The sequence below is a fragment of the Lissotriton vulgaris genome, chromosome 4_1, assembly GCF_964263255.1.
Source record: "Lissotriton vulgaris chromosome 4_1, aLisVul1.2, whole genome shotgun sequence".
Lineage (NCBI taxonomy): Eukaryota > Metazoa > Chordata > Amphibia > Caudata > Salamandridae > Lissotriton > Lissotriton vulgaris.
In genome coordinates this window covers 1,134,898,969-1,134,914,598 of record NC_141691.1, presented here as the reverse complement: position 1 = coordinate 1,134,914,598, position 15,630 = coordinate 1,134,898,969, and the positions used below count along the sequence as shown (strand labels likewise).

Here is a 15,630-nt window from a genome sequence, read left to right as displayed (position 1 = left end):
ACAAGAGGAGGCCAAAACAAAGGGGGAAATAAAGGAAAGGGGGCAAGGTAGACCCCTTCTGACCCCCTAGGATTGATGAGGGGGATATTATAGAGCCACGCGGGGCAAAAATTTTTTTTTTAAAAAATTTTTTTTTTTCGCCGTAGAGACACGTCCCGGTACGCGAACCGGGCAGCTAACCGGGCAGCTAACCGTCAGCGTAACGGGAGTCTGAGGAGTAGCTGATTGGCTGTCAACATTGTAAACAGTCCGGAGCGGCCGCCATCTTGTCTCTCGGTAGGATCGAGAGACAAGAGGAGGCCAAAACAAAGGGGGAAATGAAGGAAAGGGGGCAAGGTAGACCCCTTCTGACCCCCTAGGATTGATGAGGGGGATATTATAGAGCCACGCGGGGCAAAAAAAAAATTTTAAAAAAATTCAGATTTTTTCGCCGTAGAGACGCGTCCCGGTACGCGAACCGGGCAGCTAACCGGGCAGCTAACCGGGCAGCTAACCGGCAGCGTAACGGGAGTCTGAGGAGTAGCTGATTGGCTGTTAACATTGTAAACAGTCTGGAGATCGAGAGACAAGAGGTGGAAAAAAAAAAGGTGTAAATGAAGGAAAGGGGTAAGGTGAACCCCTAGGATTGATGAGGGGGCTATTAAAGTTGCCCGCGGGGCAAAAGAAAAAAATATTGCGATTTTTCGCGGTAGAGGTGCTTTCCGGTACGTTAACCGGGCAGCTAACTGGCAGCGTAATGGGAGTCCGACATATTGTGTTTTTGGAACGTTTGTGATATGTGCACGTGTGGATTTTGTCTAATTAAGGTAAAAAAAATATATATATATCTTTAAGCGTGCTCTGGCGCGCTTACGTTACGGGTTTGGTTTGCGCTGCAGAGACGATACGTCACGGTTATGCGATGCATCATGAGGCGTCTCACGGGCTACGTGATACGTCACGTAATAAAGAATATATTTTACAGCTATAGATATTAGCTTTTAAAAAACCAATGAAATTCACTGAAAAAACCATAGGTTATAGACCATATATAGTTAGGAATTTGCATTTACAAAACCTTGAAAATTCACTGAAAAAACCATAGGTTATAGACCATATATAGTTAGGGATTAGCATTTACAAAACCTTATTTTACTCGCACAAAACCATTGAAATTCCATATATAGTTAGTTGCACTAACTATATATCGCGCACCCGCAATCCATTGCTAATGATGTCACATATTATTCATGACATGGTCAGTGACATCACTGATGACATCACTGATGACATCTCAAATGACATCACTGATGACATCACTGATGACATCTCAAATGACTTCACTGATGACATCACTGATGACAACACCCAGTGACTGTATGTTTCTGTAAAGTTAAAATATGTCTTACATATTGAAGAATGAGTGGATGTATAAGTGTCTGGATGAAGGATTTAGTAGGTGCATGACTGACTGTATGAGTGAGTGATTAAATGTGTCTCACTGTGTGCATGGGTTAGTGACTAAACTGTCTTAATTTGGTAATCATTATATATGTTGTTCTGTAAACTGCTGCATGTTTAAATCAGTAGCTATATGAGTAACTATATGGGTTATTGAATGGTTGCCCAAGTATTTGTATGGGAGACTGAGTATGTGTGTGGGTGGCTGGGAGGTGTATGACTCTGTGCATAGATGTGTGAGCAGTTGATTAACTAAATGTGTGGGTTCAAAAGTGCATGTGGAAACAGCTGTATGGGCGGTCGACTGACTGCATGAGTGTATTGGTGAGTGAATGGATATCTCAGTGCTACATGTCAAAGTAAGTACATATGTAAAACACAGTCCATGTGAGAGTTGACATATATAAATAACTGAACATAAGAGCTAGTGAATGTGAGAGTGGCTGTATCGATCATTGTGAACTTGTATCAGGGATTGTATAAGAGAGTAAATATGTGTTAGTATATGTTTGAATAAGTAAGGTGTGTATAACTGTATAGTTGAGGAAATGGAGGTGTGATTAATCTTTTGCATGACTGAGTAGGTGTGTGAGTAACTCCATGGATAAGTGACAGTCTGTGAGTGTCTGTTTATACTGATTGTATCTAAGGTTATATTAGAGTCTGAAGATGTTCATTGTATTATCACATAATGATATCATCAGTGATGTGATCAGTAATGTCAAATGAGATGTCAGTGATGTCATCAGTGATGTCATTTGAGATGTCATCAGTGATGTCATCAGTGATGTCACTGACCATGTCATGAATAATATGTGACATCATTAGCAATGGATTGCGGGTGCGCGATATATAGTTAGTGCAACTAACTATATATGGAATTTCAATGGATTTGTGCGAGTAAAATAAGGTTTTGTAAATGCTAATCCCTAACTATATATGGTCTATAACCTATGGTTTTTTCAGTGAATATATATATATATATATATATATATTCATTCACTGAAAAAAACATAGGTTTCAGGCCTTATATAGTAAGGAATTAGCATTTAAAAAACCTTTGAAATTCACTCAAAAAACTATAAGTGTTAGGGGTGTTATAGTTAGCTAGACATTTCACTCATACAAAACCATTGAAATTGCTCATATACAGTTAGGTGTACTAACTATAGTTCGCGCACCCGCAATCCACTGCAGATGATGTCACATATTACTTCATTCATGACATGGTCAGTGACATCACTGATGTGACATCATCAGCAGTGGATTGCGGGTGCGCGAAATATAGTTAGTACAACTAACTATATATGAGCAATTTCAATGGTTTTGTATGAGTGAAATGTCCAGCTAACTATAACACCCCTAAAACTTATAGTTTTTGGAGTGAATTTCAAAGATTTTTTAAATGCTAATTCCTAACTATATAAGGCCTGAAAACAATGTTTTTTTCAGTGAATATCAAAGGTTTTTTAAATGCAAATTCCTAACTATATAAGGCCTGAAACCTATGGTTTTTTCAGTGAATTTCAGTGTTTTTTTAAATGCTAATTCCTAACTATATCAGGCCTGAAACCTATGGTTTTTCATTGAATTTCGAAGGTTTTTTAAATGACAATTTTTAAATGTATTATTATTATTTTTTTATACTGATTTACTACATTTTTGCAGGCAGGTGTTCAGAGGGCACGCCCCCTTTTTACAACACTCTGCAGCGCAGCTCCATGGCGCTTACTGGAGATACCTGTTGGACTAGTTCCCTCTAGGGGACCTCTGTATTGAACAGGAATTAATTCCCCAAGTTAAACTGTGCAAACACGCTCTGTAGAGTGTTCTAAATTGGGGAATTAATTCCCCTTGCATACTTGGGGTCCCTAGGGGCCAACTAGCCCACCATAAGCCTCCATTATGCGCCAGGGGGCTGCGTTGCTTTTCCCCGGGGGGCGGCGGTCCCCGGGGCTGTGTAGGGGGGATTGGGGCCCCCCACACTTCTTTATCTCTATGCCCCCGCGATTTCGTCCCCCCGGGGTTAATTTGAAGAAAAAAAAACGGGTTTAAAAAAACAAACAATTTAGCCTTGGGGGTCCTTGTGGGACCCCCTGAGCAGGCCTAGGGGGTCAGGGTGCTTCTACCCTGCCCCCTTTTTGAGTTCCACACGTTTGTTTTTCTGCTTTCTTGTGCCTCAGTCTACCGAGGCACAAGATGGCTGCCATCAATTTCTGTTTTGGAGTGTTGACAGACAGTGGTAGCCAATCAGCATGTGCACGGGAATGTGCTCGCACGGTGCGCGCTTATAGATATATACATTTTTTCAAATTTGATTTTCTCAACAACTACTGGAGGGATTTACACCATTTAAACAAAAGGGCGATCTGCGAATCAGACTCTACCATTTTGCCAAATTTCTTGTAATTCCACTCAGCCATTCGGGCTGTAGCCGTGTCTAATCGTCCTATGGAAAATAACATGGGGAAAACACGTTTTGGGACCCCCCTTTTTTCTCGGCCCCCGCTCGACGAATTTACCCGAGACTTTCAGGGAAGAAGCAGAGCGGAACGGGCCATCTTCTTTGAGAAATTCGCGAAGATGCGTCCACCGGCTCCAAAGTTATTCCCAATAGAATGTTACGGATTTCCTATGGATACTAGGTCCTAACTATATATACCTACTGGCGACCGCCAGTAGGTAATATATATATATATATATATATATATATATATATAGTGTGTGCGTTTATATATGTATAAGCATACATACATTTCATGGTTTTAAAAGCTTTTTCTGATACAGTTCAGGTTTAGCAATGCATTTGGAGTTCAGTCTATTTTACATTACAAACCAAGCAAGAGAAGACAATTTTCACTTTATCAAATTAAACTTGTGTAAAAGAAGATTGATATTCCATAAATACTATCAAGATACTAACTTGAAAATTGTTTGTTTTCCTTTGCTTTGTTTGTAATGTAAAATAGACTAGATACTATATAAGATCTAATTGAGTATGTATGCATCCTCCATTTTAATGAATGTTGTCTTTTCACTAGATTTGGCGCTTATATCTAGATTAAATGCGTTACAGCAACACCTACACAAAGTTACGACTGGGTATTAAGGTAGTGTGATGTTGGCCAAAACGAACCCTTTTTTTCCTTAAACAATGCATTTTGTCAGTATACTGAACTGATAGGAGTGAAGCAAATCATGCCAGTTTGGAGACAGATGACTACGTAAATTTCCCATCACTCCGAACCTGCCCACATTATTTCTGGCGAAAAGGTTTTTTTCTTCATAAAAAGCCTTCATTTAAATGGAATCAAGGTCAGCATTTTAATTGTGACCCGTTATCAACTTTTAGACAAGAAGTTTGCAAATTTGGTGCCATTTCTGTTTTTTAGGTCTCGCCTGTCGATGCGCATGCGCATCGAGCAAGCGAGACTATGGGGGCTTATCCACTCTTTGTCCAACTTGCAAGGAATCGTGGCGATTCCTTGCAGTGCCCGTGACTTTTAAGCTCAATGCGCATGCGCATTGAGCTTAAAAGCGCGTGCACATGCCCCTAGCCGCCTGCCTTGCCTACTCTCCCGCCCCCTCACTTCTTGATTGCACGGCCGCTAGGCCGTGCCTCCCCTACTCTCCTCCTCCTACTCTCCTCCCCTCGCCGTCTGTTCCCGCACTCCTCCCACACCCCCGCTCCGCCCCCTCCCCTGCCTGCCATGTCGCGTCGCATTTCTCCTCCCCCCTCCCCCAGCGCACAACGACGCACCATGAGGGCACAACGAACAATGCCATACACAATCTATAACTTTATGACCCTCTGTGTAATATGATCAGTATTACATAGGATGCCTCGGATACTACAGACAACGGGGGCAAGCAATAACCCAGCATATCATCACGCACAGCGCTGTGGGCTTTGTCACATTGCATACAAAAATTATAGTCAAGTTATAGCAAAACGATATTTGTAATGGGTGCACCTTTTCCTAGCGACGTACAACACGCGTGTATGCCCATTGCAATTATCACTCAAAGGGTGCATGCAATAAGTCCTTGTTATCAATGCAAACATGGCATAATGTCTGTCCCCGTGAGCGATGTTACACAACGCGTCAAAACACTGGTAGGCATGGGCATTATCTGTTATCAAACACGACGTCAATCATTCGAAGCGAGACTTACATCATGTAACATGCCATGAGCACGTCTGGCAAACTAACTGCAACGTCGCTTAATAACGCTGGGGTGCTTTTTTTGGTGCGTGCATGGATGGCTCTCCAAAGCAAGTGCGTGGAAATATTGTGCTTTGTGACGGCTGTGTGGGAGAATCTGCGCGCGCGGTGACATGCGGTGGATCTGCAAACCGACAATCGCCGCAGATGCATCCATAGGAAATATCCCACGGTCAGTAGTATAGATACAGCCATCCATTTCTGCCGGTAGAGCTTTATGGTGCGTGATGTCCAATGTCACTAGATATGTAAGTGCGACCCTCCGCGTCTATCAGTGCCTATGCGTCATGCACTGAGGTTGACCACACACTGTCATGCACGTACGGCTGTATTCCACACGAATGGTTGTACCGACTGCTATGACTACGTACGGGACGCGACTACCTCCATATGCTATTTTGCACACATATGACATCATCTGCCACAGTTCCCTTGTCCTATTAATAGCATAAGTGTCTGATTTATGACTGACAGCCGCGAGGGGTTCCGATGTTCTGTGTAGTGCCGGTAACTTTGTTTACTTTGCACTTTGTTGAGCTTCAAAAGGGCAGAAAATAGATGTATTCTTCAGTACTGATTTGGTTATTTCGAGCAATTGCAGACTGCGAGTCGTGGCCACAGGCACCCGCTTTTAGGCCCTAAACTTGCATTTCTCCTCCCCCTCCCCAGCCAGCTTCCCCCAGGCCGTAGCAGCACTCGTCCCACACCTTTGAAGTGAAGCTTAGCTTCACTTCAAAGGCCCCTGCTGCTTCACACGGTGTCGCATTTCTCCTCCCCCTCCCCTTCTCTGCCTTCCCTCCGTCTTATCACTTTTATCCTTTCATTATTTTTTTTTTTCCATTCCTCTCCCACATCACCGATTTTCTTCCTTCTTTGTTCCTTTCTTCACATTCCTTCTTCCTCAACCCCTCACCCTCACTCACCCTCACTCTCACTCACCCTCACCCTCACTCACCCTCACTCTCACTCACCCTCAACCCCTCACCCTCACTCACCCTCACTCACCCTCAACCCCTCACCCTCACTCACCCTCACCCACCCTCACCCTCACCCTCACTCACCCTCAACCCCTCACCCTCACACAGTGCAATAGGTCTCAGACAATTTCAGTTAGAGCTTTAAGAAATGTTTATGGCTTTTTTTATTTGTAATTCTTTAGCATTGGCTACAGGAAACAAAAATGCTAAACATTTACAAAAAAAACCCATAAACAATTCTAAAAGCACTAACTCTAATGGTGCGAGACCTATTGCATTTCCAATGCTTGTTGGTTCATATGTGCCCATCACGTTAAAAAGAAATTTAGTCTTGAATGCAGAAAATTGCTTCTCATTCGTTAGTGCTTAAAAGGATTTATTTTTGCTGTGTTCAATAGGTAAAATATCTGCACCCCTCTGGCCTCTCCCCCCAAACTTTTGGAGTACCAGATGACTCGGTTTCATTGGGTCATATACTCTCAACTGCTGGACTTCAATTAGCAAAGCATTGCATTTTAGAAGTTGCAATTGTTGATTCTGCTCAAATCAACTAATTGGAGTACTCCACCGGTAAATTGTCTGTGAACGGAAAGCTCGGAACTGAAAAAGTTGTGTCAGAAGGAGACATCTGGTAAACCTACTGCTCCATTACCTGAGAGGTCACCTCTTAATTGTCTTTGTAGCTCTTTATCAAGCTCATGGCTGGTATTCACAAGTTTCTCCTCTTCACCATCCACCATACTTGTCAAGATTTTGTATGCAAAGATACCAGAGCTCAATCTACAGGTCAGATTAGTTTAGAAGGATCCTGAGCAGTTGACCTCTTCTGAGTACTACGAGGCAAGCCTTATGGGTGTTACTGGTGTGCCAGGAGGAGCATGCTCCTCTTTGGAGCTTCTAAGCGACTCTCCTGCTTCTAGCTACCTTTCCTCTTACGCTAGCATTCTCTGTTCTCTCTGGCAACAGACCGTTCCGGGCAGGTCAGCGCTCTGCTAGAAAACTAATTGTAGCTGTTGGCATAAGCCAACTGGATAATGGCAGGTCCAGAAACTTTTTGACTATTGCAACACATTTTCTTTGTTATATTCTCTTTGTACCATCTATTTCTGAAATATTTCTCTATTCATTTTCTCAGATGAAGAGAAAAGAAGACCGGATGTATTCCATGCTTTGAAAACTGGTAAGATTGATCATTTTGATATTACCTGTAGGACTCTAGAGAATATAACTGTTAATGACTGATATAATGAGAATCCTTTGACAAGTAGTACTTGTTGTTCACAACTATAGTGCTATTGATTAGTATTCTACCAAGTTTAACTACAGCCACTCCTTCAGTGTCGAGCACCCTTCTTGTATTATGCCATGTGCTTGGCCATACAGTTGCCTTCCTTCTTTGTCGCCCTTCAAATATCAATTCCCTTGAGCCCTAAAGTCACCTGACTGCGTTTCCAGGAAACGTATCTGAATATCATGGCTAGTACTTTCTAACGTTTGATTAATTTTGATTACCATTAACATATAGAGGAAAGTAGCATGGCAGAAGACTTAACAAGTTAGAAACAGGAACATATTAAATTAATAGCGAAAAGTGAATTGCAAGAGAGGGACCAGGTCAAGTAGTGGTGCACATAATTAGAGAAGCAATTAGGGTGGTGATGGAGAAGGAGGTTACATACTGAGTCTAAATTAGAGGGACACTAAATTGGTAAAAGTTTACTTGGTATCAAGGGCCATTTCTGACTAACGTAAGTTAAAGTGTACTTCTCACTTTTCTTACCAGAGACTTGTTTAGGAAGTCACATAATCGAGGAATCGGCATAACCGAGACCAACCACATAACTGTCAAGGATGCCTGCAACAGATCTTTTTAAGCAAATGGATCTGACAGTTTTTGTTACAAAAGTAACAACTTTCTAATATAGACTTTATCATTTCTTGAAACCATTTTGTTCCAAATATGGTACCTGATTCCCGATCCAGTGCCAAAGAATCAGTCTCTTGTATTTTGAGCTGGCCAGCACTATTAGTTTGTTGTACGCTCGACTGGGCCTGTGCAGAAAAGCATCCATTTTGTAATAAATGTTTAAACTTAACACCTTTTTTCGACAGTGACTTTTTACATGCTTTGTACATACATGAAAGCATATTTAGAAAGTATTCTGCTAGCAGCACATTTCTTTGTAAGCATTTTATCATGACAGTTGTACACTCTGGCCAAGTCTAAGGAACACTGAGCACCTTGCCCTTGCTTTTTGTTCTCCTGTTGGAGACATCTCTGAATCGGAAAGACAAACGGGGCGCTAGGTGGCGCATGACCGCGATGGCTGTGTGCCTGTGAGGCTCCCGCTGAACCGGGCCGAATAATCTTTATAAACCCCATCCTACATTGCAAAAACAATCCCAAATGTGCACCGAAAAGGAGCGGAAAGCCTGACGAGCACGCAAGATGTAGCTGCGAGGCTGCAGCTGTGCCGGGAACCGTCGTAAAGAGCCGCCGGAATATCGTGCAGACGGCTATTGGGAGAGGCTGGTAGGCTGAGGCGGCGGACAGGAAAGCCCGAGGCGTGCTAGGCCGCTGTCGCACTGAGACTGAACGCTGGGGCAATATCGCTGAGGTGGCGAAAGGCCCGTGAGTAGCTGCGGGCGCGGAGAAGAAGTGCAGGAAGCTCCTAGTTTGTGCTCCGAAGGGCGAAGGCGGACACTGTGAGCGCGACCGGGGCAGCGTGAGTACTGAGGGGGCCCCTGCGCCCGCTGTGCACTGCCGATGTCGAGTGGCGCGGTCCGCCTACCCGGAGCCCGGGAAAGAGGAAGACCGTACTGGGGGCCTGAGCGCAAATACGTGTCTAGGACGTTTGCCCTTCTAATTTAGAACCTTCTGCAGTCCCCCCCCCCCCCTGGAGTGGACAACCGCAAGCCGCCATTTTGACTGGCACAACCTTGGACACGTTACGAGGCAGGGGCCAACGGTGGAGGTGAGGAGCCCTTATTGTAGCTCGGAGAGACGAGGTGCCGAGGCTGGGAACTGCTTATCTACAGAGTGTGCTGGCCTGAGATACATGAAGTGCAGCGATAGAGGGGACACTGGGCGCGGCGCCGACAGGGCCCAGCGAGTTAATCATTTGGGGCGCCTGTGGGTCAGTCACATGAAGCTCCTGAGAGCGGCTCAGTGGGGGGGAAGCCCCAGGACACTTGAAAGGGTCTTCTATATGGCCAAGCTCCATTAAGACCATTCAGCTGGTACTTTATCTGCGTGAGTCTTGAGGGTGAGGGCCAACTGACGGATTGGACACTTGCAGGGGACTCATAGCTTCTTGGCCTTTTCCCCATCCAGTGACCCCCCTCCGTGGGCGGTGATAGACCTAAGAGGGAAGCACGGACAGAGCCGAGTGGGGATCGAGATTGCGAGTGGCCCGCTACGCGTGCATTCCCGGCTGACCACCATGGGTCGCAACTACGCCAAGCAGGCGAAACTAACGTTCGAATCCCGCAGAACAACTGGAGCCCATTCAGCGATCCGGGAGGACGCGCTGCTGCCGGAAGAGACGGAAGACGACTGGAAAACTCTCCTGGTAGGAATGAAGCAAAGCCTAACCTCCATAGACGCTAAAATCGATGCCATGAACACCAGGATGGATACTGTGGTGAATAAACTCGAACAGCACGACCACGGGCTCACAGAGGCCGAAAGCAGAGTCTCGGAGCTGGAAGATGGAGCAAAGGCGAATAAGGAGCATGTGCTGCAGATGGATAAACTCCTCAAGATAATCGCGGACAAAAACGAGGATTTAGAGGCCCGCTCGAGGAGGAACAATGTACACATCCTTGGCCTGTCGGAGTCCCCCAACACGGGCCGACTGGAGGATTTTATGGAGAAGTTGATAATAGACTTTTTGTGGCAGGGAAGCCTTTTCTGCGCACTTAATAATTGAGAGGGCCCACAGATCACTTGCGGCGCGTCCACCCCCGGGAGCACCACCGAGACCAATCATAATGTGTTTCCTCAATTACCGGGACAGAGACGCGGTGCTGCGCCTGGCCCGGGAGAAGCAAACTGTCTGCTACGAGAACACCACATTGACATTTTTCCTGATTTTACGCAGGCCGTCCAGGAGGCCCGGCGAAAGTTCGCGGCTGTAAAAAAGAAGCTGCAGACACAGGCCATACCATATGCCATGTTATATCCAGCGAAACGGAAGATCACGCACCTCGGAAAACAACACTTCACGTCACCGCACCAAGCGGAGGAATATCTTAAGAGAACTCGGCGGGCGGCGTCCAGAGGCACGGAGGCGTCGAGGTGCTCCAGATCCCAATCTCCTATGAGAAATCCTGAATGAAGATGAGGACCCAGTTTATTACTAATAGACACAGAAGACATCTGTTTTTTGACTTGCTCCGAATTGGTGATGTATGAGAATTGGTAATGTTTGTTTATAATGATCGGCCCGGACACTCCCACCGTCCCATGGTAACTGCCCGCCGACTAGGCTGGGCCAGTGAATGGGTGCAATATGGGTGCAATATGGGTGGGAAGTGGACACGTGTGAGCCCCTAGCGACCCTCACACGTGGGCAAATCCACTTTTGTTTCCTGCTACTTGGGGGGAAAAGTACCTGACTGTTTGATGCTGTTCATCTGTTGGGAGGGACTAGGGCATATGCTTGGCATGTTGGGGAAGCCGATGTGGGAGGGGGGAGGGAGGGGTTTTGCGAGAGTGGGAGCTAAGTTTGTTTCCTTAAAGCTTTGTTGACACGTGGAGGTACAGGCAACACCTGCACATTTCGGATATGGCAGATACTGTAGGGGGCACGGACAAACTCACAGTCATGACATGGAATATCAGGGGCCTTAACGATCCCAGAAAAAAGAGGCAGGTTTTGGGATACTTAGATAGACACACTGTGGGAGTGGCCATGCTGCAAGAGACACGCTTAGATCCCAGGTCAACCCCTCAATTTGCGGCAAGGTGGGCATCTCACAGATGCTTCGCGTCATATTCGGGATACTCCAGGGGAGTTGCCATATTGATTAAATGAGGAGTGCACTTCCAACTAGGTGGCGTGGAGTCCGACTCTGCAGGGAGATATTGCCTAATGTGGGGGAAGCTGAATCAGAATGATGTCACTATTGCTAATTATTACGGCCCCAATACAGACAACGCTCATGCCATGCTACAGCTATGGGGCAAAATTCAAGCGATAACCACAACATACCTTATTTGGGGGGGCAACTTCAATACAGTGGTGGATCCGCAGCTGGATCGCTCACGGGCAACCCCTATGCACTACACAGACACACAACGCACACTGAGAAGTCTAATGGACTCCCACCTCCTGTTAGATACGTGGAGGCACACACACCCTGAGCTGATAGAGGGGACGCATCACTCCGCCGTGCATGGGACCTGGTCTAGACTAGATTACCTACTTGTCTCAATTGGCATGGCACACTGGTCGGTAGTAGCGACACACCTGCCCAGGACATATTCCGACCACTCGCCGGTGGTGGTTTCACTTCGGGCCCCGGTCGCCCAGCCCCCCTACCTAAGCTGGCGGCTTAACCATATGCACCTTCATGATTCGGTCTTTAGGACAGAGATGGAGGAAGATATTAAAGCTTTTTTTAAAAGAAATAGGGACTCAGTCTCGAGCTTCACAACGGTGTGGGAGGCTTTTAAGGTCACCGTGCGTGGCTGGTGCATCTCTAAGGGGGGTGGAATCTTGAGGGACTTCAGCAACGAGTTACATAAAATAGAGACAGGCATAAAGGATCTAGAGCAGCAGATAGCAATGGACCCTGGGAACGGGGAGCTGAAAGCGGAGCTGCGTAGCAAGATGACCGCATTCGAGACTGAGGCGGACCGAGAGTGCAGATTCAGACGGAAATATCATAGGGCCAGGATTTATGGCGAGGGGGACAGACCAGGGAAGGTCCTAGCGAATGCGGTCCAGGTGCCCAAATTCTCTAACTATATTGCTGAGATACGGGATGACCAGGGTAGGGTGCATAGGAACCTCGCGGGCCAATTGTAAGTATTCATTGACGACTATGCTAAATTATACACCTCCCAAAGGGGCTCCCCTCTTAACTTGCAACAGTACTTCGGGGACACTGCGCTAGCCTGGCTAGGTGATACACAGTGTAAGTTCTTAAGCCTAGATCTGGAAACCGACAAGATCACAGAGGCCACCATGCACATGTAATCAGGGAGGGCACCGGCTGGTGCATCTCTAAGGGGGGTGGAATCTTGAGGGACTTCAGCAACGAGTTACATAAAATAGAGACAGGCATAAAGGATCTAGAGCAGCAGATAGCAATGGACCCTGGGAACGGGGAGCTGAAAGCGGAGCTGCGTAGCAAGATGACCGCATTCGAGACTGAGGCGGACCGAGAGTGCAGATTCAGACGGAAATATCATAGGGCCAGGATTTATGGCGAGGGGGAGAGACCAGGGAAGGTCCTAGCGAATGCGGTCCAGGTGCCCAAATTCTCTAACTATATTGCTGAGATACGGGATGACCAGGGTAGGGTGCATAGGAACCTCGCGGGCCAATTGTAAGTATTCATTGACGACTATGCTAAATTATACACCTCCCAAAGGGGCTCCCCTCTTAACTTGCAACAGTACTTCGGGGACACTGCGCTAGCCTGGCTAGGTGATACACAGTGTAAGTTCTTAAGCCTAGATCTGGAAACCGACAAGATCACAGAGGCCACCATGCACATGTAATCAGGGAGGGCACCGGGCTCCGACGGCTTACCAGTAGAATTCTATAAGCCGTATGTATGCACACTGGCCCCCATACTGAAGGAGGTTTTTTATGAAGCGTTGGAAGAGGGCAGATTACCCCAGACTATGCGAGAAGGCCACATTGTTTCCTTATTGAAGCCAGGTAAGCCCCGTCCCAATGTGAGTCCTACCGGCCCCTGTCGCTCCTCAACTGCGACACTAAAATCCTGGCGAAAGTCTTAGCCACCAGACTCAATTTGTTAATGGAACGCCATGTGTTGCCGGACTAGACAGGATTTGTCCCCAACCTGGCCACATCCCACAACCTGATAACCTTGATGGCAGACCTACAGGATATCGACCATAAGTGTTCAGCGGCTGCAGTTTTCTTAGACGCCACTAAAGCATTCGATTCACTGGAGTGGAACTACCTGATGGAAACTCTGGCATATATAGGGATACCGCCACCATTCCTGGGTTGAGTGCAATTACTATATACTCAGCCGAAGGCCACTGTATTATTAAATGGAACCAGGTCACGGCCCTTCCCTATTTCGAGAGGCACCAGGCACGGCTGCCCGCAGTCCCCCATATTATTTGCCTTGGCAATCGAGCCGCTTGTGGCAAAATTACGTCAGCACCACAAAAACATTGCCCTGGCTTATCCGAATAGGCAACTCTTGGTCTCGCTTTATGCGGACGACATGACCCTTTACATAAAAAAACCCGCATGACAACCTTAATCCAGTGCTTCGCGAAATTACTAAATTTGGCGCCCTGTCTGGTACAGAAATCAACTGGAGCAAGTCTGCAATCTTCCCGCTGACAGACCACACTACACAACATCAACTGGACTACCCATTTGCGTGGGAAGTGGAGGAATTCAAGTACTTGGGCATATATGTAAAGAGGGACAAAGAGGCGCTATTGCGTACCAATTATGGGAAGGCCATTGACAAGGTAACAGATGACATCACAAAATGGATAAGATTGCCTCTGTCCATGGCAGGCCGCATATCACTTCTTAAAATGACTGTACTACCCAAGTTCCTCTACTTATTTGTTAATATCCCTTACCACCCTGGTAGATTCTTCTTCGACACACAGCGGGCGCAAACAGTTAGACTCATTTGGGGAGGAGGACAGGCGCGACTCAATCTGGAGACGCTCATGCTTCCCTTCAACCAAGGGGGATTCGACGTCCCTAATTTTGAGCAATACTATTATTGTCCACAGGTGCACTTTGCCGCCTATTGGTTTCATCCCCCCCCCCCCGTTCATGCCGCATCTGGCAGTAGAGGATGGGCACATGTCCCCAGTGCCGCCGGAAGGCTACATCAATACCTTGGTGAATGAGCGGATGAGAGACCCGTCCACGGTCGACTGCACTGTGGCAGTGTGGAAGTGGATAGCGCGCAAAATGGAGGTGTCACAGATGTACTCCCTGAAGGTGAAACTTGCGAATAACCCACTGTTTTAAAAAAAAAAAAAATTTTGGGAAAACCTTTATTTATAAAAAGGTGCACACAGCTAGTCAGCCAAACATCCCGGAGGCATGGCAGCAGAATCGAGAACCAGACAGGTACGGCACATACAGGAGAGCAGTACAGGATAAGAGGTTAATTTTTAAAATAAAACAGGATATACACGGTAAAGACGTGACACAGTTCAGTACGTTAACAAGAAGAGCAGACAGAAAAGGAAGGGAGGGGACCGGCTACGGGATCTGAAGTAGATTCAATCATCGGGCAGGCAGAGAAGCAAGTCCAAAGTCAGAGACGACAACAATTGTAAGCGATCATTATAAGCAGGCAGACCAACCCTGGAGACTCCCGACTTACGCCCCCCCGATGAATCCAATGACAGGAGAGACTAAGCGGCAACAGTCCCAGCCCCGTCCAAAGAGTCCTAACAATAGCCCGACACACTGGTCCCAGACCCAGAAAGAGAAAAAGAAAAGATAATCCAGTCCAACCAAAAGAATAGAAAAAAGGCCATAGAAACAGAAAACGGAGAAACAAAAAAATACCCCACCCCCCACCCTGCACCCCTGCAGATGGCTATGGCCTACCCCCCTAGCAGTGTGCCTATCGCCCAGCGACCAAAAACCCGAAATATAGGAGAAAAGAGATCTATAAAAAGGGGGAAAAAGGAGAAAGTAAGAAAGGAAAAGTTAAGGGAGGAGGAGAATCTCACATTCCCCCGGCCACACCACCCCCTCCTGCGACGTAAAGCCCTAGTCATTGACCAATCA

At 46.4% G+C, this 15,630-nt stretch overlaps 1 protein-coding gene across 2 annotated transcripts in view; it reads left to right on the top strand.

Annotated features, from left to right (window-relative positions):
• ANKS6 (ankyrin repeat and sterile alpha motif domain containing 6) overlaps positions 1–15,630 on the top strand; it is a 464,962-nt gene that overhangs the window by 72,338 nt on the left and 376,994 nt on the right. For both annotated transcript variants that reach the window (XM_086965382.1, XM_086965381.1), the window contains exon 3: positions 7,779–7,823. In XM_086965382.1, the coding sequence (XP_086821508.1) occupies positions 7,779–7,823 (45 nt within the window). The remainder of the gene's footprint in view (positions 1–7,778; positions 7,824–15,630) is intronic.